The sequence below is a fragment of the Toxorhynchites rutilus genome, chromosome 3, assembly GCF_029784135.1.
Source record: "Toxorhynchites rutilus septentrionalis strain SRP chromosome 3, ASM2978413v1, whole genome shotgun sequence".
Taxonomy (NCBI): Eukaryota; Metazoa; Arthropoda; class Insecta; order Diptera; family Culicidae; genus Toxorhynchites; species Toxorhynchites rutilus.
Window position 1 is genome coordinate 63,928,446 of NC_073746.1, and position 26,506 is coordinate 63,954,951.

At 39.2% G+C, this 26,506-nt stretch overlaps 1 protein-coding gene across 8 annotated transcripts in view; it reads right to left on the bottom strand.

Moving 5' to 3' along the window:
• Positions 1–5,575: 5,575 nt before the first annotated feature.
• Positions 5,576–26,506, bottom strand: part of LOC129772832 (uncharacterized) — a 400,665-nt gene continuing 379,734 nt past the window's right edge. For 7 of the 8 annotated variants that reach the window (XM_055776330.1, XM_055776337.1, XM_055776336.1 and 4 more), the window contains exon 6: positions 5,576–17,797. In XM_055776330.1, the coding sequence (XP_055632305.1) occupies positions 17,679–17,797 (119 nt within the window). In that variant the 3' untranslated portion in view covers positions 5,576–17,678. The remainder of the gene's footprint in view (positions 17,798–26,506) is intronic. The other variant, XR_008742651.1, reaches the window with a different exon arrangement.

Below are 26,506 nucleotides of genomic sequence, written 5' to 3' on the forward strand. Positions count from 1 at the left end.
TTGGCATCACCAAAACGCGAAATTATGCGTCCCTCAAATTTCGTTCGCAATATGGCCATGTTCGGTCGTGTTGTGTGACACGTGGCGCCGTCCTGCTGTAACCACATGTCATCCGTATCCATATCTTCAATTTGTGGCAAAAAAAAAATCGGTTAACATGCGGCCATAGCGCTCACCATTCACAGTTACCGTCTCGCCGTCCTCATTTTCAAAGGAATACGGCCCGATGACTCCACCAGACCATAATGCGCACCAAACAGTGACTTTTGGCGGATGCAATGGCCTCTCAACAATCACGTGTGGATTTTCTGAGCCCCATATACGGAAATTTTGGGTGTTCACATAGCCACCGAGCTCGAAATGTGCCTCATCGCTGAAGAAAATTTGATGCGAAAATTCAGCATTTTGCTGCTGTTGTTCGTTCACCCAATCGACGTATGCCCGACGCATTCCATGGTCACCACGCTCTAATTTTTGTACCAGTTGGACTTTATATGGATGGTGGTGCAAGTCCAAATGCAAAATTCGCCACAATGATGTGTTTGACAAGCCCAATTGCTGAGCACGCCGTGGAATCGAAACATTCGGGTCATCCTCCACACTGGCAGCAACAGCAGAAATATTTTCGGCCGAACGCACATTACGATGATGAACAGGTTTCACAATATCCGCTACGGATCCAGTTTGTTCGAATTCATGCACTACATTAGCGATTGTGTGCTCTGTAGGCCGTCCATGACGACCAAAATCCGTCCGTAATGCTCGAAAAACATTTGCCGGTTTTTCATCATTTTTATAGTATAATTTAACAAAATTAACACGTTGTGCGATGCTAAAACGATCCATATTGTAAAATGGCAGACATTCAACTAACGATATGACGCTTTGGTTGACAGCTATGCCAAACGGTTGTCAGCGCAGGGCTGTATACTTTCGGAATCCCGAAATGGAAAACCCTGTATTTCGTTGCAACAGAAACAGTTAGAATTTCAACAAGATACATTCATACATTGCAGACTGCTTAAAATAAAGTATATTTAACGTCAATTCCGCTCAAAAGAGTTGTTTGTTTATTTATTGTGCTTAAATATCATATAATATCAATTTCAGCTGTCCAGTTTCTATAAGACCAATTCAAAATTCATTAGTATTATTTATGAAAAATTCAAAACGATAGACTGATTTACATGTCAATAATAGGTAACCTTGCCATTTCGACTAATAACCTCGAAAATCCGTGTTGGAATTCTATTTACCAAATTCTGCTGAACGAATTTCTCGATATTTTTTCATTTTTCCGAAATTGCGACCTTGAGTTCTTCAATCGTGGTGTACTGTTTTCCCTCAGTGTAGATTCTGCGTACAAGAATCCTCCCTGAGATTTTCAACAGGATTCAAGTCTGGAGAGCGAGCCGGCCAATCCAAAAAATTAGGTTTTTGGTCCTTAATCCATTGCTTAGTGTATTTGCTGGTATGAATAGAAGCATTGTTTTGCTGGAATGTGATTTTTTTGTGACGATATCTACGCAAAAACGGTAGGAGAGATGATTCCAGAATACGTGTGTAATCCTTGAATGATGTGAAAGATATTTTGAGCTTTCCGATTGCGCAGGATTCAGCCTCCACCAAAATTCCTGAAAAATACTATTCCTTCTTCCGTAAATCACCCGTTGAAACCATCAGAACCATCCAAATTGAACTTTTTTTCGTCAGTGAAGATTACCTATACATCAAAGAACATTTCGTTATGGCATATAGCAAAATGTATTCTTATAGAAACATTATTTGTCACAGCATAACATGTCCCACTGTCGGTTCATGTGAGTTTTGGCAAAACTCAGACGTCTCTCGATGTAAGATGGTGTAAGATGAGGAGCTTTAACCTTTCAATCCCTCTTTATGTGAGGATTTTTTACTAAAATTTGACGAATTGTTACCCGAGTAGTTGAGTAGTTGAAATATTACTTTATTTGCACATGCGATTTGGAGGTATTTGAACCTATTCTAGCTATTTCCCGCTTATCCCGGTCAGAGAGCTCCGATTTACGTGGAACTCTCTCCTTCTTACCGCATTCTTGAGGATTCGCCAAATAATTGATTACTACTTGATGGGATCGTCGAATCCGACGAGCAATTTCTCTGATACCAACATTTTCCTGGTGAAATGCATCGATTTATCTCTCTTCTCTCTTCGTGAGAACTTTTCCCTTCGGCATTTCCAGATTTAATTGATCAAAACAACTAAAACAACGGGAAATGTAACTGGTGCAGGTGTATGGAACGATTATCGCCATCTCTTTCTATCTACCGTCACCACCTATCTCACCATCCCTTTGCTGTAAAATTTCATTATCGACTTCACGATATGTCAGATGGTGGTAAATTGGCAATTCGCGATGACAGAAAAATAGTGTCGACGTCTGGTGGCGACTTCAAATTAGGGCCATAATTTAGGTCGCAAACTCGTCAGTGTAATCTCTATCAGATTAGAAGATACGAAGCCGGGTTTTTTAATTTTAAAATTTGAATGAAAATTTTCACATCATGTTAGTTAATTACTTGGGACACGTATTTCTGACTTTCATTCAACCATATGGCTATACAATTCCAACATTGTTACTTATTTTTTTCATTATAATATAAAGTTGTCTTTATAAACAATTTTCGTATGAGACTTTTTCCCCACCTGCAAACAAAAATGTTTTCAATTCAAATAGAATACTAATTTGATACGGAAAAGCTAATTTTCATTCATAATTTTAATTTTGAAAACGTTCATTCCGACTGAAAATCAGCTATTCTCCCCTAAACTAGTAAACGAAGCTAAACGAAGTAAACTGTTTTGAAGAAAACGAATACTTTTGACGTTTGAGATGTTGGCACTTAAAACATGGCGGGTGCCATACAGCTGCACTTGTCTTATAGAAACTTGACAGTTAAAAATATGAAAACATTCGTTTACGCTCAGCGCTTGCACACACACATATGAAAATCATGCACTGTATGGTAGTCACCAATACCTACACACTAGAATATAAATTGAAACATTGTTTGTTTACAATGACACAAATCAGCAAAATCATCACCTGGTCTTATAGAAGTTGGACAGAGTGTACTATTCGGTTCTGGGATACCTTCCGACTATCCGACGAACTATCGCAGTCTCTATTGCTCTATCTAAACGTTTTAGCAAGATCGGACAATGTAGCTTCCTTTTTGGAATGAACGCTCAATGCAACGAGTGGTTGTGCCTGAACATCAGTCAAGTGCCCTCTGCGATCCCTGAAAAGAACGAGAAGTTTTCAAACATAGATGAACGAAGCCGTTGATAAGCCGCTGGACGGTTTTTCTTCTATGGTATTAGAGGCAGCATTGTTTCGTAAGAAAGTCGTCACCAATGTTCCGACACTCTCTCGTCTATGGATGCCGAATGCGACACCCCCAGCGAAACGTGACAAGAAGCGTTGTTCTTGCGACCTAATGATCTCGGTACACAGCAAAACGAACCTACAGTGATGAAAGACAATCAGGGAAATCTAAAGTCCAGCGGACGCTCCAAGCTCGTTGACACTCGTGGACGATTTGTGTAGTACACCCATATCTCGCATTACGGCCTAGATTCGTTCCACGAAACTTGGCGTAAAACGAAAACGTGCCTTAATTGAAGAGGGCCGTTATAGTGAAATGCCGTATAAAGAACGGTCGCATAGAAAGGTATGGGTGTATCGAACAATTGAAGAATCTCAACCTCTATCCTAACGGAAATTCCCTCTTTTGATTGGGATTGACGACACATGCGGCGGTTCCCTAACAGAGACATCAAAACCAAGCAGCCTGGGGGAAATCGGCATTGCAAATACATAAAAGTAGGGGGAACTTTTGTTCCTACCGAAATGTGTTCTCTAACAGAGACATCAACACCGAGCTGCCTGGGGGAAGTCGACATTGCAAATACATGAATGTAGGGGGAGCTTTTGTTCCGACCGGAAAGTGTTCCCTAACAGAGACATCACAACCAAGTCGGAGGCATTTTTATATTGCAAGTAAGATGAGTGATACGATTAATTATAGCAAATAAAATTTAAATTTGGAACTTCAATGTTGGTTGCTTCGTGAAATTTTATATTAATCACCGATCGTGTATTGTGGAAAATTTAGCACAAGTGTAGGTGTAAAATTGTATATGATAGCAGTTGTGTTAAAAATGACTTGATATATGAAACGATTTATTTCAATTTCCATTAATAAAAACCAAGATGTGTTCCCGCTCGAGAACGGGTCGTTTGATTTAAGCTGTCTGTTTTGTTGTGTTCTTTTTCACCCAAGGAAAGTTCATACGGCGAGAAAAATTGTAAAAGTGAGAAAATATTAGAAAAAGTAACTCCCAATATACTCTACATATAGTATATTATAGGTGTTGTTAGTCAAATTAAAATAATTGTGTTCGGTATTGGTGATTATCTTATATTACATTGGAGAGTTTTTTTATTCTTTATTTCATCCATACTTAACACAGGAGGCATCTCGTCTAGGATCACAGAGGGCGGTTTTCATCATATTTCGTTCAACTTCGGCATCTTTGATCTGTACGCACCATCCAACGACTGTTTACAATCCTTCTATCATCACCACTCTGTAAACACTGGTGGAGTGAACAAACAATACCGAACAACCAAACAAAACGGCCCTTTTCAGGGTTACCAAATCATTATCAAACATGTATTTTTTCCAACTTATCCAAATTCAACAGATAGCCTAACGGAATCCTACGTCAAGTATGCGGTCGTGTCTCGGACAACACCCTCCTGTGACTTTTTGACACGAGCGCGTCTATTTTGTACGTTTTATCGCTCAATAAATGACCTAGTCTATTTTACAGTAGGAATTTCGTGAGTTCTGTTGTTTCCTTTGAGTGATTGTTACTTGCTTCATTTTTTTCATTGCGTTGCTTCTCGGGCTCTACCTGCTACCATGATCTTCTATGTTGGTTTTATGGTTTCTAAGAACGCTAAATTTCGGATATCGTCGTGATAGATTCAGCTGTGGTCTTGTGTCCAACACAATTTGGGTTAAGAATCCATCCGAAAAAGGGACTGTTCATGAACAAGAAACGACGGCAATTAGGTGGTAAAACTTCTCTTACAAGCAATCGAAAGCCATCGCAAATGAGCAAATGACTTCCGTTTTCGCGTTATAATTGCAAATTTTGCTTGTAGCAATAAACTTCCGAAGCTTGCACACACACTCATGGTCGATTGCAGTCGGAACCGACCATTGATTCACTTCCACACCGCACCACCCCCCACCCCCTCCCGCATGCTGTTAAATTGGTTTAATAAATATGAACAGATTTAATAATTATACACGTGGGAAACAATGCCGCCACCGCACCGAACGCATGTGTACTTTTTGCAGTTTAAAGATGCGGAGAAAGCAGTAATTAAATAGTACCATTGGTTGATGGTGATCGATTTTTTTCCCGCCCAAAGACCAAAATGATGAATGGGATTTCTCGGAATCAATTATTTGAATTGCGTTTTTTTAATAAGTTTGTTTTATTGATTTTAGCTTTCAATATACAATGTTTTGAATATAATATCGGTTTTTCGTTTGATTTCTTTTTTTTTGTAGTTAGTTGAATTTGTCCGTTTTTGCTGTAATGTGTGTTTTAATGGTGCGTGTTCTCGGGGTGATAAATTGATTCATTCGATGGTAATAACGTGGCTAATTTGTTGGTTCATATTACTAATTGATTTTTCTGTGATGAAAGTGTGGTTTTAGTTTTTTTTTGTGGAGTAACAATCCCACAGTGCTGTGCCTACAAAAATGTGGACCTAAATGTGTTTTGCCTAAAAAGTAATTGAAATTGACTAATGATTGTGTGCAACTCGCATACAAAACGCTACCTTGTGGTACCTAATTGATTAATGTGAGAATTTGAATAGTGTTGTGGTATGTGGTAACTTGGTGTAAATAATTGGTCCTCGAAATAAGAGACATTTCGTTCCAAAATTAGCTATTAGTTTCGCTTCATGTCTTGAAACTGAACAGAGTTTGGTGTTTCTATCAATATATGTAGTATCTCATCTCTAAAATCTCAAAACTGACAATGATATAAAATCTCAGATGAACTGTAAATTATCTCTCCCCGCGTCAGATGAAGCCTCATGCTACACAGTAACGACTATGGTTTGCCTTTAGTCATCGCTGGGAGTTTGTATTTATCATATTTTTTCTGGTTTTGTCTACACTGTGTGATAAACGATTCTCCCAACGCACAGTTTAAGCTAAATATTGATTTTCTCCGAACGATCGAAAACAAATATGACTCGCGAGTTTTGCCTCGGTTGAATTGACAATTAGGACATCTATATCACAGTTATCACTAAAATTAAACGATCTTGTTACGAGCTTCCATCGCCCTCTCTCCTCTCTTAACACAAAGAACACGATAACTTAGCTTATGCTTTGAAGCGATTGGATAACTTAAGAACAATGTCAACGAATAGTTCTACTACACGATGTGATATATGTTCGAGTTTTGATTAACGTAGCATTGGTGATGGGTGAGTCTTTATGGTGCTCAATTCCTACTTACGGCTAAATACTCAAAAATATATATTTTTTTAGTTTATTTATAATATCTGCTTTCTTCTGCCGTCCGACACTGGAACAAAATTTTGTTATCTGTTCATACTATTTGTTTACTTCACAGTTCACGCATAAATCTAGTAATCAACTCTTCATTGGTAACCTTATTTCCTCGTCTTCCGGTTTTATATGGGCTTCCATAATATTTTCTCTCTTTGGAATATGTATAATATTATTGCTTTTGTACATAATATTATTATCATGTTCGGTTGCATTTTGCTGCTGGTTATTGATTTTTTCCTTGTCATTACTTCTTTTTTTTGTGTGTGTGTGTTATCAACCATACATTAATTCCGGCGGGCTGTGCTGTATTTTTTATTCATATTGAATATAATCCTTTTCAGTCGAATAAAATCATGTCACGCACAAATTGGCTCTTTCCGGGCGACATCGATACCAATTGAGGCTCCGAAATGTTGGAAAATGCCCACGAGCCAATTATTACACTTTTCTGTCAACCTCCCGAAGTGGGCGTCATAACTGGTCTGATGGCACACATTCACACGAATGCAAAAAAAAATACATATAAATAAAAAAGAGAAGCATGGATGGAAACCAATTTTGCCATTATGAAGGAACAAAACCGTCTGGTTCATGCTTTTCATGACTCAATCGAACTCTCCTCCGGTGGAGAATGGGACTAGGGTGAATGATCTTGGTTTGTCCAGTCGAAAATATGATCATGGTTTGCCCACTTTTTTGAATGCTCTAATTCAGCGCTCCTGTGTCAAATAAGGCCTTCGAATGTTTCGAAACATTTAAATGAGATTGCCTTTTACATGATTTATAGTAGTTTGATAGTATATTTTTACGAAAAAACATGTTTTAAAGGATTTTAAAATACACCTTCTATTTGTGTCAATGCGCCCCTCATTCGAGCTAACTTTTAATCGATCACCAGATGATTATTTGGCACGTATTCAGACCTTTTCTGGATTACAACACTTAGAAATATTGTAAACATCATGCTTGCTCACCATTTGTATCGGATTTACATAGCTAAACCATTAAATTAACGCATTTTGATGAACTCAATTCTGATCATGAGTTGTCCAATTCAATTATGTTGTTTTGTCCACATGATTTCTATGGCAACCGCTTGGCGCGCTGCAGTTTGTTTATGGTGTGCTTCGCGCATAGCAGAAGTATGGTTTTTCTGTGTTGATTGTGTTGAGGTGAACACTTCTAAAATGCCCAAGAAAAGGCAATATTCTGAAGAAAGCCTAAATTATGAATGAATCAATATGATGACAGTAAACTCAAACAATGATAAATGCAACATCTAATTGTGAATTCGAATGTTTTCATTCAAAAATGGAGATTTCTAAAACCGGACAAACCATGATAATTTTTTTGGGCAAACCATGATCAGAGGTGGTCAAACCATGATCATAATTCTTCTTTAAGGAAAATCGTTAAAAAACATAAAAATTTGAATAATTTCAACACCTTATGGTAGTATTAGCAACTAGAGACTTGGGGCTTTTCAACAAACCCAAACTCGTATCGATTATGTGTGATTTTCATGAAGAAAAATCGATTTGCATTTACTAGTTGCGTAAAAACACCCCAAATTGGACAAACCAAGATCATTTACCCTATAAATAAAATAAAAAATAATTAAATCGTCCCCATTGAAAGTACATATAATCTGTTCAACGAGTCACTTATAGTCAATTTAGAAATTATCGAGGCGTGTGGGAGATCGCCGATCGCTGTTGGCTTCCGGCGACAAGTGTCCCATGTACGTGTTTATTTTTGTGGACAAATGAAAATGTCGTTGAAATCGGGTTATTGTGGCTCTGATTCATCCTATGTGTGAAAGAGATGCACATTTCAGGACATTTGAATTTTTTTGAAGACATTATCTTACATGTCAATATGGGGTAAAAATACTTTCCATTCAGCGCGCGCTACTGAAAGAAAAGTATTTTTTTAACCTTTCTATACTCGCGCATACGGTTTCACAGACCGAGAATTTTATACTTTCAATACTCGCGCATACGGTCTCACAGACCGAGAATCAATAATTTTGTTTTGAGGAAACAACTTGTCCATCGTCAATCACAATAACCCACGAGTTTTCAGACAAAATTTGACAGCACTATCAGTTGAACTGTGGAAGTTATGGCGAAAATAGTAAAGTAACTGCGCTCCATGGTTTTTGTGCGTTCTGAGAACGCACAAAATGAAAGTGAACATCGTCAAGTACTTTGAGTCCGCCGGATACACCGCATTCCGGTATCTATAATATTCTTACTTTTCTGGAGAAGAATGAGAGCATTCAACGGAAGTCTGGTTCTGGTCGTCCGACAGTGCCTCTCATCGAGAATTTCTGGGCAAACCTGGAGCGGTGGGTCTACTCTTAAAATTTCGTGGTGAAAACGGAGGAGGAACTAATAAATAAATCTAAGAAAGAATTGAAAAACATGCCAATAAATATATTTTCGACAGCAATGGCGAATGTTACGGCTATCTACGAAATATTTTTGTAACATGGTCAATAACATTATGTTTTATGGGAAATTTATTTCAACAACTTATCTTTTGTAGTTTTTTTCTCCCCATTCGAAAATTGTCAATTTTTTAATGCAAACGTTACACAATAGAGCAATTCTACGCCAAATCGACCCTCGCGTGACTAGACCCTCTCCGACTTTTTTTTCTAAAATTGGTACTTATGATGGAAACTACCTAAAATCATAATTTTCATTATAATATGATCAATTTAAATTACAACTGATTTTTTGATTCTTTTTTGATTATTTTTTATTTTGTATTCTAAATAATTGATCTTTCTTTAAAAAAACGTAATTCCAAATCCGTAATTAACAAAAAAACAAAGAATGTAATTAAAATATGGTGTTTGAATAACTTGATGAACAATCAATTAGTCATTTAGGAAAACAAAAATTAGAATACACTGTTAAAAAATCTTACTCAAAAATCGAATTTAATATAAAAAACTTTTATATCTCAAAACTTCCTCTTTCGACATTGTTTTGTATACGTTCATTGGACAAAGCTTGCTAATTAACAAAGTTTGACGTGTGGTGGTGTCGTGTCAGAGTTCCCAAATTGGATATATATATATTTTTTTAAATTTAATCTCTTGAGATATAGAAGTTTTAAATAAAAAAAATCAATTTTTAAGTAAGATTTTTAACAGAGGGTCTCCGTAGCAACATTGGGAGATCGATCCACGGTCGAAATAAGACCGATTCATCCATACAACTGCTATGCTCTGCAAGACACATCGGGTTGCTGTTCTATAAATAGCTCAACAATGATCAATCAACTTTCTCCGCTGTCCGGTCTAACTGGATAATGGAGGAACAGAAGGTAAAAACTGTTACGCCTAAATGGCTACTGTGTAAATGTGTATTATATACAATGGTATAGAAGGGAATAGTCTAACGCCGAAAAATGGCAACTGTGTAATGTGCTAATTGTAGATATCATAAACATGTGACATGAACACGATTACAATTCGGCTCTGTTACAGCTAAAATGCTAATGAGCCTAAAACTAACAAAAAGGATAAAAAAAAGATTTTTAACAGAGTTTTTTAAATGTTATTTTTACTAAATATTTCATTGATATTTTTCATCATAAGTACCAAGTTTAAGAAAACATCGGAGAGGGTCGGAACAAAATTTGCAAAATTTTTTTTGCCGATTTGGCATGGAATTGCTCAATAGTAATATTTCAGAGACACACACAGTCTGTGACACCGTGCGCGAGTATACGAGTTTTTATTTTGATTTTGATGAGACCCGAGTACCCGAATTCCAATCACTCGAATGAAACAAATGCCCGAATGCGACAGGTACCCGAATGGAAAAAGATATATAGTTACGCTTTTATGCTAATTAAATTTTAAGTTTGAATAAACGATGAACTTTCGTTTTTTTTCGATCGAATAATTCCAGGCATTTGGACCACGTAGCTCATTCACGTAGAAGTAAGCTGTCAATTTTAAGAAGTCGCCATAAAATTCATAGAATGAGATCTGTTAAAAAAAACTCGAGGGGTTGTATCCGAGACACGACCGCTTAGGACGTAGGACTACGCATTTTTTTTTTAATTTGTTGGTTTATCATTTCGGATATTATTTGCGAATACATCGAAATTTCATAAATAACTCTTTAGTAAAAAGTTCCAGAGACCCTGAAAAGTTTTAATGGCTTGCGTGGTTTTGTAGAATCATTTCGAGAACCAACGATTCTTTCTTGCCTTTGTGAGAACAATACACTAATTGGTCATATGTAGCAATTTGTTTCTTTATATCAATGCACGAATTGCACTGAGTATTTAACGAGAGGCATCTTCTGTGCATATCATTCAACCAGCATCAAACACGCGTCTAACAGATGCACACAGTTGCAGCGATAAGAATGAAACATCGAAACACATTTCATGTGAAGTATTCGATTCGCTAGCGTTCACAGCTCGAGGGGAAACATAAAACACAAAACGAGCCGAATAAGCGAAATGTGTGGGGAAATGGGAATGCTTCCAATTTTCATCAATTTAACCCATATACAGACTATGGGATTGTAATGTGTAGCATATCGAACAAATCTTAGAAAATTTCCAATTCGATTGGTATACAAATCGTTAAAATCCGTTCACAGCAAAAATAGTTATTAATGTTAACTTTATTTCATAAAAACGTGACCTGTTTTCTGATTTCGCACCCTCAATGCAAGACGTAATCCTATGTCGAAAGAAAAATGAAAAAAATAGGTAATGCGTTGGAAAGAGAGAAAGGAATAGTATTATAACACAGTGTGATTCTGGAATATTTACGAGAAAAAAAGTTACTTGAATATCATTTTTTTGGTTAGAATGGTAGTCCTGATTGAGAAAGGGAAGCTTATTCGTCAAAAAGGAATAATTTTCTGTAATGATTGAATAAGGATATTTACGTTTTTTTTCAAATCCTCTCAAATATATAGAACAAAAAAAAATTAACGCGGAAGAACAACTCATGTTTTAGAAGAAAAAAATCGTATGAAATATTAATTATGTTGGTATATACGTATTAATGCCGCCGTAGAGCATTTTTTTTGATAGATTTTTTTTCCGTAATTTATTCTGAGGTCAATGAAATGGAGGTGAAATTTCCATCTAATGAGGATAAGGAAAGTAATCCGAGTCGGCCGCCAGTCCGCCGTTGGAAGAGGCGGTCTCTCGCAAGCAAACCTGTTTTCCACCGATTGCTCGGTTAGCTTGAAATTAATTTTAATTTGAGACATTGTAGTTAATGTTTGCAAAGAAATATGAGTGATATATTTCAAAGCAAAAATTAACCGAGCGTACGCAATGCACCAGGCAAACGTATTCCTTCGTCCCAATACATTGGCCTAAGATAAAAAGTTCATCACCAAAAAATAAATTCATAGTAAAAATTGAGCTGCGGAAGCGTAAAAACGTAAGCGCAATTTTTCTTACCAATGCTTTTCACATTGTTAAGACATTTATGCTTTATATTTTTTAAACCAAAACTGTCGTTTATTGAACGACACGTCTCCCGCGTCATTAAACGTCAAAAAACGTTAAACGTCTCCCGCGTCATTTTCAAATTAAACGTCTCCCGCGTCATTTTCAAATTACTCATTACAATTTTTCATTGTAATGTATTTTCGATGCTTCATCATATTGTATTGATTATTAGAATTCGGCAAAAATCGTAACTTGATTTGTCGGAATTTTTACCTTTTTCATTCGGGTAAATGTTGCTTTTGGATAGATGTCACATTCAGGTATTTGTCTCATTCGGGTAAATGATCATTCTGGTAAATGTTGGATTCGCGTTTTTTTTTACATTCGGATATTTGTCACATTCGTGTGAATATCCTTCGGATAAACGTGTTTCGGGTGAATGGTATTCGGGTAAATGTTTATTTATTTATTTTGGCTTAATGTCTTTACAACATGACCTGATTCAAAATTTCTCTTCAAAATCGGGGTAAAATCGACACCCTCTGTTTTTTCCCGTTAGGAGCAATTTTGTCGCAAATTTTCCGATGTACCTTGAACCCACCAATATGTTTTCTCGTTTCGAGTCATCCTACAAGTGCGGAAGTTGCTTTAGTTACTGTCAAAACAAACAACAAAACAATACCGGTCTGCAAATCGATCGCGCCAAATTTAGCTAATGAGATTTAAGTGTTTTAATCGAAAAATTTCGTAAAATTCGATAGTTTTTATGAGCCTAATTAATCTTACATCATTGTTCTGTGTATTCTGTGAGATGGTATGTAGTTTGGATCCTTAACGATCCTCAAAAGGTTTATTTTGAAATTTCAAGTCCATTTGGGGTATCAGTCAGGGTAAAACTGACACATGGTTTGTGTTTAACATTCAAGAAAAAAGCATCCTTATTTGTTGTAGGTGCCTTGCGTTAATGTTTGGAAGCCAAAACGGCATGACTGATATTCAGCTAAAAACAGTCAGAACCATCGTTGAGCAGGGCATGTCAAAAAAATGCTCCCAGAGCTCATGGTATCCCTCGATCTCCGATGAATGCTCATCCAAGCTGGGATCAAAACTCTCGTGTTTACTACGGACCAGGAACTGAAATTTGTCCGTCACCTGCTCGATCTTGAAATCCGTTTTAATGAAACACTTATCAACGATATCCGTCGTCTGCCATTTGAATTGGCAAAAAAACAATGTGAGAGGTGTTTCAAGGAGAAAAAAGACATTTGCTGACTGAGATTTTTAGACTAGCACCCGAATCATTGATTCCGCAAACCTGAGGTTACATAAGAAGTGACAGCTATGGGGTGCGAAACAGGAATTTGTTTGTTGTCTTTGCAATCTAACTCCGTATCATTTGAAACTATCTCTCCTCTTCAAGTATTCACATTGTATATGGATAGTTCCTTAGTATTTTTTTTTGTATCAAGTTTTCATTCGATTTTCTCAAGGTATATTTTGGCATGCTATCAATATTGAAGTTCTGCTCAATAAATGTTCAACAAATTGTTTTTTTTTCTGTATTATAGTGACATTCAACACATTGGGGCTGATTTGCCACTAAATTCAACAGATTGTTTTTTTTTCTCTATTATAGTGACTTTCAACACATTTCGGCTGGTTCGTCCCTTTTCCTTCCATTTTCGGAAGAATGTCGGGAGTGAGAATTGAACTCGTGATCTCTGCGAGAGAGGTATGGATGTTACCACTACGCCAGATCGCCTCCACACAAACATATTGTGGAGCATGTATTGAGGAGAGTTTAAGAGAAGATCTGTAACGATGTGAAGTTATAGAAACACGGGGAGATTTAAAAATATGTCGAAATGCTTAGGGTCTCGCTTTTACCCTGATTTGCCCTAACTCGGTCCGACATTATTGCAACATGTCCGGCCCAACATATCCTTCCAGCTTTGATCACTTTCTGGACACTGGGTTCACTGGTGAGTTGCGTGAGCTCGTGGCCCATCCTTTGCTCCCATATGCCGTCCTCCTGTACGTCGCCGAAGATGGTTCTTAACACCGGTCGTTCAAAGACTACGAGTGCTCGCAGGTCCTCTTCGAGTATTGTCCACGTTTAGTGCCCGTAGAGAACAATTGATCTTATGAGCGTTCTATACAGGGAACATTTCGCGCGATTGCTGAATCTGTTTGATTTCAAGTGTTTGTGAAGACAATAGTAGGTACGACTCTCATTGATAATACATCTGCGGATTTCAGGGTTGTTATCATTGTCAGACGCCATGGTAGACAAATTGGTCCACTACCACGAACTAATTGTCGTCGATCACTACACTTCTACCTAATCGAGTCCTGGCGTGCTCGGATCTGGCAGCCCGCATCAATTTGGTTTAAAACGCATTGATTTTAAGCCCATCTTTCTCTGCTTCTTGCTCAAGTCTGGTTTAATATTCTGCTACCCTCTCAAATATTCTGCGTACAATGTTTACGTCGTCAAGAAAGCAGCTGTATTGACTGGATCTATTGAAAACCCTGCCACGCAAGTTAATCGCCGCTCGTCTCATAACACCCTCTAGCGCAATGTTGAACAGCAGTCGAGAGAGAGAGAGAGAGATCATCACCTTGGCGAAGCCCCCTGCTAAACTTGAATTGATCAGATAATTCACCCGATATTCGCACACATCACTGTATTCTATCCGTCGTAGCTTTAATCAGTCTTGTAAGCTTCCTGGGGAAGTTGTTTTCGTCCATGATTCTCCATCGCTCTTTTCTTTTTGTTATTGAATCATATGCGGCTTCAAAGTTGATGAATGGATGGTGCGTTGGGATTCTGTACTCACGGCATTTCTGGTGGATCTGCCGCAAGGTGAAGATCTAGTCAGTAGTGAACCAACTTTCGTCGAAACCGGCCTGATAACCTCCCACGAATCTGTTTTGTAAATGGCGATAGACGACGGAGGATGGATTGGGAAAGCTCTTTGTAGGCAACATTCAGGACGGTGATTGCACGAAAGTTTTCACAGTCTAGTTTGTCGCCTTTCTTGAAGGTAGGACAAATAATCCCATCTTTCTACTCCTCCGGTAGCTGTTCTGTTTCCCAAATTCTGAAAATCAGTCAATGCAGACAATTGACCAACTTTCCCGGGCCCATTTTGATAAGTTCCGTCCTTTTTCGGCAGCGCAGCTTCAAGCGAATGGGCGTAGTTTTCGGCAACATCTGCTTGTTCCCGTCGCGTAAGATTGTGGTCTGAATCGATGTTAGCGACTCGATAGGTTCTGACGTCAGTTATGTCCGAGAAATGCCGACCGTCTATCAGAACATGGCCGATCTGAGCTTCTGTTTGATTTGTTGACCTCCAGGTGTATCGGTGAAGAAGTTTGTGTTGAAAGAAGGTACTGCGTACGGCCATATTCTTAGAGGTGGTGAAATCGATGAGTCTTAGGCCGCTTTCATCTGTTAACTGGTGTGTACTGTACATACCTATTACAGGTTTGAACTTCTTCTCTTTACCGATCTGAGTATTGAAATCTGCGATGATGATCTTGATGTCCTGTTTTGGGCAGCGTTCGTTTTCGCGTTCCGGCTGCGCGTAAAATTCATCTTTGTCCTCATCGGGACTTGCAAGGTGATGCTGATGTTGAAGAATCAACCCTTACTCCTCAATCTGCACATTCTTGGGTTGATTGACCACCTTCTTCATATTGTCCATCACAGTGAAAGCCGTACTTAGCTTATTTGTGTTGCCGAATCTCTGGTAGATGGTATGATATGGCAGTATGGCAGCCCTCCCCTTAGAGTAGGGGGCATTTATTGCACCCTAAAACCTCAATATGCCTAATTCGGTTTCATTTGCTTGATTAATTCTCGAGTAATGCAGAAATTAGTGTTCTATTTGCATGGCAGCTCCCCCTTAGGGAGAGGGGTGGAGGGTCCAACCACCGTAAATACATTTATTGCACTCTAAAATCTCGACATGCCAAATTTGGTTTCATTTGCTTGATTAATTCTCGAGTAATGCAGAAATTAGTGTTCTATTTGCATGGCAGCCCCCCTTAGAAAGGTGGGGGGGGGGAGGGGGTCTCGAATTACCATAAGAATCTTCCCCGACCGCAAAAACCCCTTCATACCAATTTTCATGTCGATCGGTTCAGTAGTTTCCTAGTCTATAAGAATCAGATAGACAGACAGACAGATAGAAATCCCTTTTTATATATGTAGATTAGAGGTTAACAGCATAACCAATAAAACAAGTTTTGTACCAGAAATATGAATAGGAATAGAATGTGAATGTGTTTACGGCACTTAGAAAATAACTTAGAAAACCCTGAAAGAAATTAACTCATATTCAATCCAATTAAATTGCCAAAATTCACAATTTCAAAGACTGTGAATTCTTCAACCTAATTGGATGAAACATAAAGGAAACAGAATAAATCGAAAAACAATTTTGATTCGAAGATATGATTCCATAAAATTCGATATTTCATAACAATTCATTCCGTTACCACCACCGAAAAGATACTATCGATCAAAATAAATTCAGATGTAATTTTCAATTACGAAGTATCCTTTCTGGCAGTTGAAACTTATCAGCAGTACCCCTCCGTTCCGCACCATCCACCATCTCTAACCAATTCCGCGCCAAGTTTCCTTTTCGAAAATCGCTCACATTCCAGCCATTCCCTCAATGCCAATATGATGTGTTCTCCCATGCGGTCGATCGCCTTCAATTAATGCCAGGCTCAGTTGTGGCTTAAAACCCAGCGCAATTGCATCCGCCAGAGAAGAGACTATGTGGCTTTCAGCAGCCCCCGGAACACTTTTGTTTTCGCTTCGACAGGGCTTTAGTTCGATGCAGCCTTAATCTGAGCTTTTGCTTTTTTTTTCTATTCGCTAAGGGTTGTTCTCGCTTGAATGTGATTTTTATTTCGCCCATGTTGGTTTTTTTTTGTTTTTTTTGTGATATTGTTGGAATTTCAACATGTTTGATTCTTTCATGAATATAAAGTAATTGTTTTGTCGTTTCATCGGAACCATTCTCTGATAGTTGCACTATCGACACGTCACTCTCTCTATCTCCCTCCTCCTCTTCTGTCCTATCCAATTTCGAGCCCAATTGGCTTTAATCCCGACTAAAGACATGAGCGGGAAAACTATTATCCTATTATTCGTCGTTCCGTTTTGTGATCGGAAACAAGAGTTTTTTTTTCTCTCGTCCCTCCATTGGCTTTCTACACTAGAACACGTTCGGGAGCTTTGGAAGCTCCTGTTCCGTTTTGTGTAGTACGAGTTGTCGGTTAAAATGTACTCTATAGAATAAATAACACACATAGAAAAATAAACATATCTATAGGTTCTACTATTTTGGTGGTTCTTTAATGTTGCCTAACGCTGATGATGGTGTTCATACTAGCCGCGGATATTAATAGAGTCTCACCGTGTCGTGTTGTACCATTTGATGGCTTTTTCGGTGGAGAGTTCACTGTGTATGGGAAGGGGCCAGGGCGCCGGCTGAGTGACCCGCCGATCGCCGGTGAGACGAGGAGAGAATGTGTATTTGGATAACAACCATCTATATTCATAGATAGTTTGGCCGAGAAACACAGCATAAAAGGCCCATATTTTTGTAGAGCGAACCCCGCCGGCGCTTCGCTGGCCACGGTCCGTTGACTTCGTTCGTTAGGGCGATGGTGCGCTCTGAAAGCAAAAAGGAAAAAATAGAGCAGAATGTATTTAAGTGAATACAGGTGATTTAGGCATAATAAATGCGCTCGGTGTGTTCCGGAATTTTATTAGAGATCGAAGGATTTTTTTTTCTGACGTTTGGGAATGAAATCAATATTGTTGTTGTTAGATTGCATTAGTCGATGTGCAAAATTATCGTAAAATTTCGTCAGATTTTTTTTCCGTTCACTGCGCTCGGGAACTTATCAATTTGACATACGATTTCATCAGTCAAAAGCTATAGAATTGAGTGGTAATACCTATCAATGGCATTCGGGGTTGAATTGTTTGTGCATGAGCCTGTGAAGTTCGTACCAATTCAACAGGAAATACGTGGCCTTTGCTTAATCAACAGTAAACAATGTTTGTTGTTTATTTACAATCGATTCACGATAAACGCGACTCACATTCCAATGCTGTTTTCTTCTGAAAACTTCTGAATGTAACATTTTGTAAATTTCAGCACTTATCGTGAATTCAAAAATTCTTCCTAACAAGCAAAGCATGCAAGCAAGCAAATGTTATATCATTCGCATCAAAGCAACGAATAACTCTCACATCAGAATGTTACCGAATTTTCAGAAAAAGGTAAATTATACTAGAATGATCTAGCGTAGTTGGGTGTTGCTTAAGCATCACAATTTTTGAACACGTCGAAAAAAGATAGTTCTAAACTCAGGATCCATATCCACTGGTGGAAAACTTATTCCCTGGGGTGCACAATTTAGGGAGTTCATGACCTTCCTATTCCCTATACTCATTTAATCGTGGTCGGTTCTAGATTTACCTGCTGTTGTTAAAATTAGATGCAACCTGACAGTTCTGAAATTTATAATCCTGATCGGCGACACAAACCTTACCTCATTGGCAGTGGCGTCGACCGGGGGGTGCGGAGGGGGTGGACCGCCCTCGGGTGCACGATTTTAGGGGTGCAAAATGAACCGAATTTATATGAAGAAATTGGATAAATACAATTTCTGACGGGGGATGGGGGTGCAAATCGATTTTTCCGCCCCGGGTGCGACCCAGACTCTTACCTGGGTGCAAAGATTTCTACTTTTCTGGCGGAAGGAGAGGGTGCAAATCAACTCTTCCGCCCCGGTTGCAGAAGCTTTACTCGACGCCACTGCCCATTGGACTCCAGAATAGCCTTATCAAGATGTTGAAGCCTTCTTAGAGCTCCACAATCGCAGATCAAATGTTCCGAGGTTTCGCTTTCGACAAAAGCGACAAATTGCATCATTACCGGACTGCACAGAGTTATGTCAAGCACTTTATGTGTGATAGTGTTTGTGAACGTTGGTTCGTTGCCTATATTGGCAATGTAAATGTAAAAATAATCTATGAGTGTTTTGACAGTTTTGGTGTCTTCGTGTGAACGAACCCTTAAAACATTTTAATGATCTGTCAATTTCGAAACTTCTCCGATTGGGCTCTGGCGAATCTTGAGATTGATTGATTTTCGCCACAAAATTTATTCTCAGTGATGAGGCTCATTTCTGGGTAAATGGCTTTGTCAACAAACAAAATATGCTCTATTGGTAAAGTGACCAGACGTCCCGCGTTACGCGGGACAGTCCCGCATTTCAACAAAATGTCCCGCGTAAGATTACGTCCCGCGTTTGGCAAAAGAAACGAAAATGTCCCACGATATCAGTATATTTCAATATCACAATCTAATCATGTTGATTTTCTTAAATGGATGAACCTCAAAAAAAAAAACTTTTATTTGGCAGACTGTTCAAGGGCGCTTCTCATACATCCTAAGATTAATACGTTGAGCTGGTTTCATCGCACCGACAGTGGGCTTTTTGTTTAGAGAGTGTCAACTGGAAGCGACAGCAACAAAAATGGAAAATAATTTTTATAAAAGTCCCCTATTGATCCGCAGGGACCAACGCGAGTCAAACGAAAAGATCATCTTTGGTCCTCTAGCTCGGTCAGGGCTTAACGTTTTAAATAAGCCGGAAAAACTAGTGTATACTCGACAGGAAGAGTTGTTTGATAAAGTATCGTGAATGAAGCGCTGGGCGGTCTTACGGAAGTTGGTCGGAACCTCAACCATGGTCGATGAAAAGATGTATGTCGGCGTGTTTTTTTACATTTTCGTGGCTTTGGTGGTCGACTGTCTCTCCATTTTGGCCATTCACCCAAAAGTTTTTAACGGTCGCAGCTGGGGAGTGTTGAGAAGGTTGGCGGTCTTCGCGACAATGATTATCTCCAGCCGATCCATCATCCAGTGATCTTTTGGCATAATGGGCTGATCCCAGGTTCGGCATAAAGACCACATCACCTTCGCAACTTCCGGCAATCACTTCGTACTATATATCTCCCCGTTCACAATATGATTAGAAAGAAGAGCGGCTTGGCCATTCGCTTCACATCTGTCAGAGAAGGACCTTCTTCGAGAACTTGGTGTGGATGATATGTTCGAAGTCATCTCTTACCTGGGGAACGTAAAGTACCCGATCCCCTGCCATTCGTTAAATTCTAGCATCAAGTACGTCTCGTCTTTCATTATAAGCACGGAAAGAAGTTTTTCACCAGTGAAAAAGAAGTTTTTCATTTCTTTGGCCGGAAAGAGTATTTTCACCAGCACCTCAAGCTACTCCTTCTGGGTGATTGCTTGCTGCTCAGATACGGCCGGTCTCATCTAACGCTTCCACATAAAAATGTCCAGTTTGACCAGATTCTCCTTCACCGTTTGGCCGGTTGCTTCGATGTCCCGGCTTAAGGAGCAGTAGTGATATGATGTTGTAAATACCAGATCGGCTATATCTGGCGGACACAAAGTGCCTCAGGATGTCCAACTCCTTCGCTGGGGGGTGGAGCTTGCAGTATGAAAAAATCATCAAGATGCTTGACAGTGCTGCTGCTGCGAATCAACAGCCTTGAATAATTTTTGTTGTTTCAGGCTTAATAAACGAAAGATTTAAGAAAAAATTCGAGATTTCCATTCGGTAATATTCGTAATTTCTTTTTCAAAGAAAATGGTAGAATTCGAATCATGCTTGCCAGGCGTAAATGCTCTGATTGAGCGAGTGGTTTTCAGGCGCAAACAAAATCTAAGCCACCGAAAAATCACAACTGAGTGCCGATACTTAGAAAAAAATAATACATATCAGTTCAGACTCGCTAAACTATGGTATATGTTCCCACAATGTATATAAATAACGTTTTGTTATTTGTGTCCCGCGTTAGACCTCTGACCATCTGGTCACTTTATCTATTGGTCAGATGCAAACTTACATGCAGAGATGCCAAGTTTGGAGACATGTCTTCATTTTGAAGACTTTTGACTTGCTGTGAAGACATTTGATTTTGTGCTGACATTTTGAAGACATTATGAAATATGTGAAGACATTTCAGTATGATAGTGTATGTGGGTTTTTTGGGAAGATATTATTTCCATAAAGTTCCTACTATTGGCCGAAAATATCGCCAAAAGAAGTAAGTCTTTTGTCCCAGTGTCATCCATTCGTTCTTTAACGGTGTCTCTTGTTTACTTTTGTCTTTAGCACTCAATGGAGACTTTTGTCTCAGTGTCATTCACTCGCTTTTTCCCGACCACTTTACAAATCGAAGTTTCCCCGGTTACATACCATATCAATAATTAGTTTTATGGACATCTTCAAAGCTGAAACAAACAAATTGAGTTTTTGACGTAGGACTACGTCTTTCATTTCTATACCGGGGTGTAAAATCAAAGTTTCGAAAACGAAAGCGTTACGCCGGAGACCGAGATTTTGAGCGTTAATAGCTCCTAAAAAACTGAACGAAATTGTATGATAGACACTTCATTCGAAAGATAAAATGTCTACGCGTTCTATACTTGTTACTTTCTGATCCAAAAACTTGTTTCAATAGTCTTAAATTTGCTTTCAAAATAGGCTATTGAAATCACCAATCGGTATATAAGCGATCGCCGCTCGGAAATCCACTCAGTGCTAATTGAACAGCGATTGGAGCATGTTGTCGCTGTTGTGGTGAAGCTCTTCGTTTATCATGAAAGCGCGGATGAACGGTGTCACCAAGAGCCTGTTTGTGTACCTAAGGCCAGAAGGGAATCCACCAGGAGGAGAGTGATGCCGGGAAGATCTCGAAGCAGCCGCTACACACACTCACATACACGCGCGGAATTCTTTCCGTTTGGATGCCATTCAGCATAGAGAAAGATCCGGAAAATTATCTGCCAGTTCCTCTGGGAATTTAAAATTACATTCATATGAAAGAGTTTATTTGAATGTTTTCTATCCATGTAACACTGTGACCAAATACATTTGGTTTTGTGATTTTTCAATCAATCGCAATTAACAGGATAGCTTCTGAAGATTATTCTTCCCCATCAGTAGGATATTTCCGTATCCAATATTGTATGCGCCCGCAATCGATTATTGCTCAGTCGCCGAAAGTTCCGAGCTCAGAGAGTTCATCCCCCTCTAGTTTGCCTTCCAATTTGCCATCGTAAACCACGCCTTCTCTCGATTCAATCACGCACAAAAAGCATACTTAAGCGATATTCTGGTGGTGACACGCATTCATTTTTCGTGAGAACATCAACAAGACAACATTGTTGCTGAGGGTGCTGGACAGCGAAGGATCGAGATCTGCCCTGAAACACAAGCAGTTTGTTTGAAACTGTGAGGGAGCATAGAGAAGCCGATTCTTCAGGAGAAGAGAAGGTGACCATCGAAGCAGCCGCTACACACACTCACATACACGCGCGGAATTCTTTCCGTTTGGATGCCATTCAGCATAGAGAAAGATCCGGAAAATAATCAGCCAGTTCATCTGGGAATTTAAAAATACATTCATGTGGAAGAGTTTATTTGAATGTTTTCTATCCTTGTAACACTGTGACCAAATATGTTTCAATCAAGTGCTATTAACAGATGGTTATCGAGTTAGCATAAACCACTGGTGGGCTTCCAGTATCAAGGAAAATGTGGAAATATCTAATCGTTGAAAATAATCTGCCAGTTCCCCTTGGAATTGAAAATTACATTCAAGCGAAAGAGTTTATTTTAATGTTTTCTATCCATAAAATATCCATTTAATACATTTGGGTTTGTGATTTGTCAATCAAGTGCAGTTAGCAGGAAAGTTTCTGAAGATTATTCTTCAGAACAAGGTTTTTCGTATCCTATATTGGATGCATAAAACCTTGTGCCTCCAACGTAACGCTCTCGTTTTCGAAGTCCCCCAAATATTCATTTATTCATTCATTCAGAATGGATTTAGATTCAACTTCAAACAAATGATCTCTAAATCAACGATAGTCCTACGTCACCCTTGCGGTTTTTTTTTTTTTTTTTTATCCAAAATATATATTTTTATTAAGGCTCATATGGCGTCAACCTGACGGGGCCGGGAGTTCAATATTTCGACAATGTTTGCCTTATAACTATGTTAGTAATATGTAACCGATTACTCGCGGTTGGCTCGAGGTTAGTATTACAAGTGTTTTCGTAATTGTGATGTTGCTGTCTCCAATGCTCTGTACCTGTGCCCGACACGGTATACTTCCTTTTGGGATGCAGCTGACCATTAATCAGCAACGCCCCCTAGTCTGTACCCCATATCTAGCGTGGTGTGTCTTCTCGACTCGAGGAATCCAGGATAGAATGGTCACTAGCCGGCGCAAACATCAGCTCGTGTAGAGTTGTCATGAGCGATACAACCTTTGGCTCTTGTTGAATGATCAGTGGACTGCACAACCTTTGGCCCGTGTATCTGTAAAGAGTGTGTGTATGTATTGCCGCGACTAAGTAAAAGTTTATAGATCGGATAGGAGGGATATGAAACAGGGACACAACGAAGGAAACATCATTAAACGTTGACATTGGCGTTTCTGAGGAACAGGTATAGATGAAGCAGAAGATCAGGATCACGGCTACCTAAGATATCCCGGACGGGGATATCCGATTGTCTGCCTTTTGCTCTCAGTGCTCTAGAGAGCTGAGAGCGAGCAGCATGGAACCGGATACACGACCAGACAACATGCTCGATGTCATGGTAGCCATCGCCACAATCACAAAGATTGTTCGCTGCGAGCCCAATGCGATAGAGATGCGCGTTTAGGTTGTAGTGATTGGACATAAGCCGAGATATCACGCGAATGAAATCACGACCTACATTCAATCCCTTAAACCAAGCTTTCGTCGAAACCTTAGGAATAATCGTGTGTAACCAGCGACCGAACTCATCTTCACTCCACATGCGCTGCCAACTAACGAGTGTGTCCTGACGAGGAATGTACACCCTTGCGGTTGTACTGTAGATATAACCCACTTCCTGTTTTTATGAAAATTGTTTGACAAATGAATGTCATTGATTCTATCTTCTGGCATTTGATTCTTTGTACAGCCCACCCTAGTACAACACTTTTCATGGTTCCGTTTTTGGGACGATATTCACTCAATCCAACGGATTATCAAGTCAATTATCATTTCTAAACTCATAACATTTTATTCGCAGCTGCGTAGTGTATCCTTTGTTTAAACTTATTGAAATAATATTCAAAACCTCAAGGCGAGTTTAATAAAACGTGGTAAATAACATTGGAACATGTCTATCAATTACATAGAATAGTCTATCAAACATTGTTCAAAATTAATTATGAATTTGAGTTTCCTTCAATATGATTGTGAAGACATTTGAAGATATTTTTTCGTACCATGTGAAGACATCTGAAAAAATTACCTGGCATCCCTACCTACATTTTCTTCAAGAAGAATTACTGTTCAGTGTGGTTTTTATGTCGGAGGAGTGACTGGGCCGTATTTTTTCGTCGATGAAAACGATGAATTGGAAGATCTTAACATCAATGATATGTGGTTTCAACAAGACGGCACCACTTTCCACACAGCGCACGTTACAATGGATTTATTGATAAATAAGTTTGGTGAACGTGTTATTTCGAGAAATGGACCTGTCGATTGGCCGCCAGGGTTGCCATATCTACAGAATAATCTTTATTTATACATATTTTTAGACTTTTTAAGACCAAAAATCTGTAGTTACAGGTTACGGATTTTTTGGGTTTCATACAGAATTTCCCGATTTTTAAAAATAAGATTCCAATATTAGTTACGACTTGATGTCAATCATATTTTGTCATCTCACCAAATTTATTCATATAGCATTTGAATCAGTCTGAATTGGAGTCCCTTTGGCATTCATTTGTAGCGTAATGTCGTGCTTTCTTACAGTGGTGGACAAAAAAAATCCTCCCCTATTTGAATTCAAAGTGTCCCAATATGAAAGTTTTTTTCAAACTTTTCGGTATTCAGGACAATACTACGTAAAATTAGGTGTCTACTAATTACCTAATTTTACGTAGTATTGTTGTATTTTGGCATTTCAGTATCGTTGATTAATTTTTTAAGAAAAAAAGTATACTTTTGTTCCTAAATAGGTACTTTTAGGATATGACATAAAAAATCCACTAGCGAAAATTTGTTTTACTATATTTTCTTCATCGATGCACGTCTCGGTTTAGACAGCTGGTTGTTTACATCTGACACAAACATAATTTTCGTAGCTGTTTAGTCAACTTTTCGTGCTTTGTGATGTGTTTTTGACGCTGAGGAAGCTTCCGGAAAATGGGTGGAAAGCAGCATCAGATGCTCGACAGCGTGGCCGATGGACCGGGAAGCGGACCGAAACGTCAGACTGATGCAAGAACGGACACGCTTATCATCCGGGATGTAAAGAACAAAACCCACGACCGACCATTCGGGCGATTGAAGAAAGGTTGGAACTGGATCTTTCGACCTTTCAGGTGATTAAAGAAAGGATGGATCTGGATCTGGTCCTCGCACCGAGGACGCTTGGTAGAACGGAACATGAAGCGCTACTTCGTCAAAAGCGACAGATGATCAGCAACACCAACAAAAAACGACTTCAGTTTGCGAGCGACTAAAGGGTGTGTCACATCAAATTGCATCACGGAAAAAACGCTGTAGAAATTCGCCCAGTAGACCGATCCTTTTGAAAATTTTAGACAGTAAAATAAAAACTATTAAACAACTTTTGGCATTTTCTTTTTATTCATACTTCGAGCCCAAGCCCGTATGCTCGCACCTTCCTCTTTACCCCGTCCATAAGGTTCTGTACAACGTCAGGTTGTAGTTTTTTTTGAACAGAAATCCATTTTCTCTTGAAGTCCGCCTCCGATTTGACAACTTTTGGGTTCTTCCGGAGGGCCTGCTTCATAATCGCCCAATATTTCTCTATTGGGCGAAGCTCCGGCGCGTTGGGCGGGTTCATTTCCTTTGGCACGAAGGTGACCCCGTTGGCTTCGTACCATTTCAACACGTCCTTTGAATAGTGGCACGAAGCGAGATCCGGCCAGAAGATGGTCGGGCCCTCGTGTTGCTTCAATAGTGGTAGTAAGCGCTTCTGTAGGCACTCCTTAAGGTAAACCTGCCCGTTTACCGTGCCGGTCATCACGAAGGGTGCGCTCCGCTTTCCGCAAGAGCAGATCGCTTGCCACACCATGTACTTTTTGGCAAACTTGGATAGTTTCTGCTTGCGAATCTCCTCCGGAACGCTGAATTTGTCCTCTGCGGAGAAGAACAACAGGCCCGGCAGCTGACGAAAGTCCGCTTTGACGTAGGTTTCGTCGTCCATTACCAGGCAATGCGGCTTCGTCAGCATTTCGATGTACAGCTTCCGGGC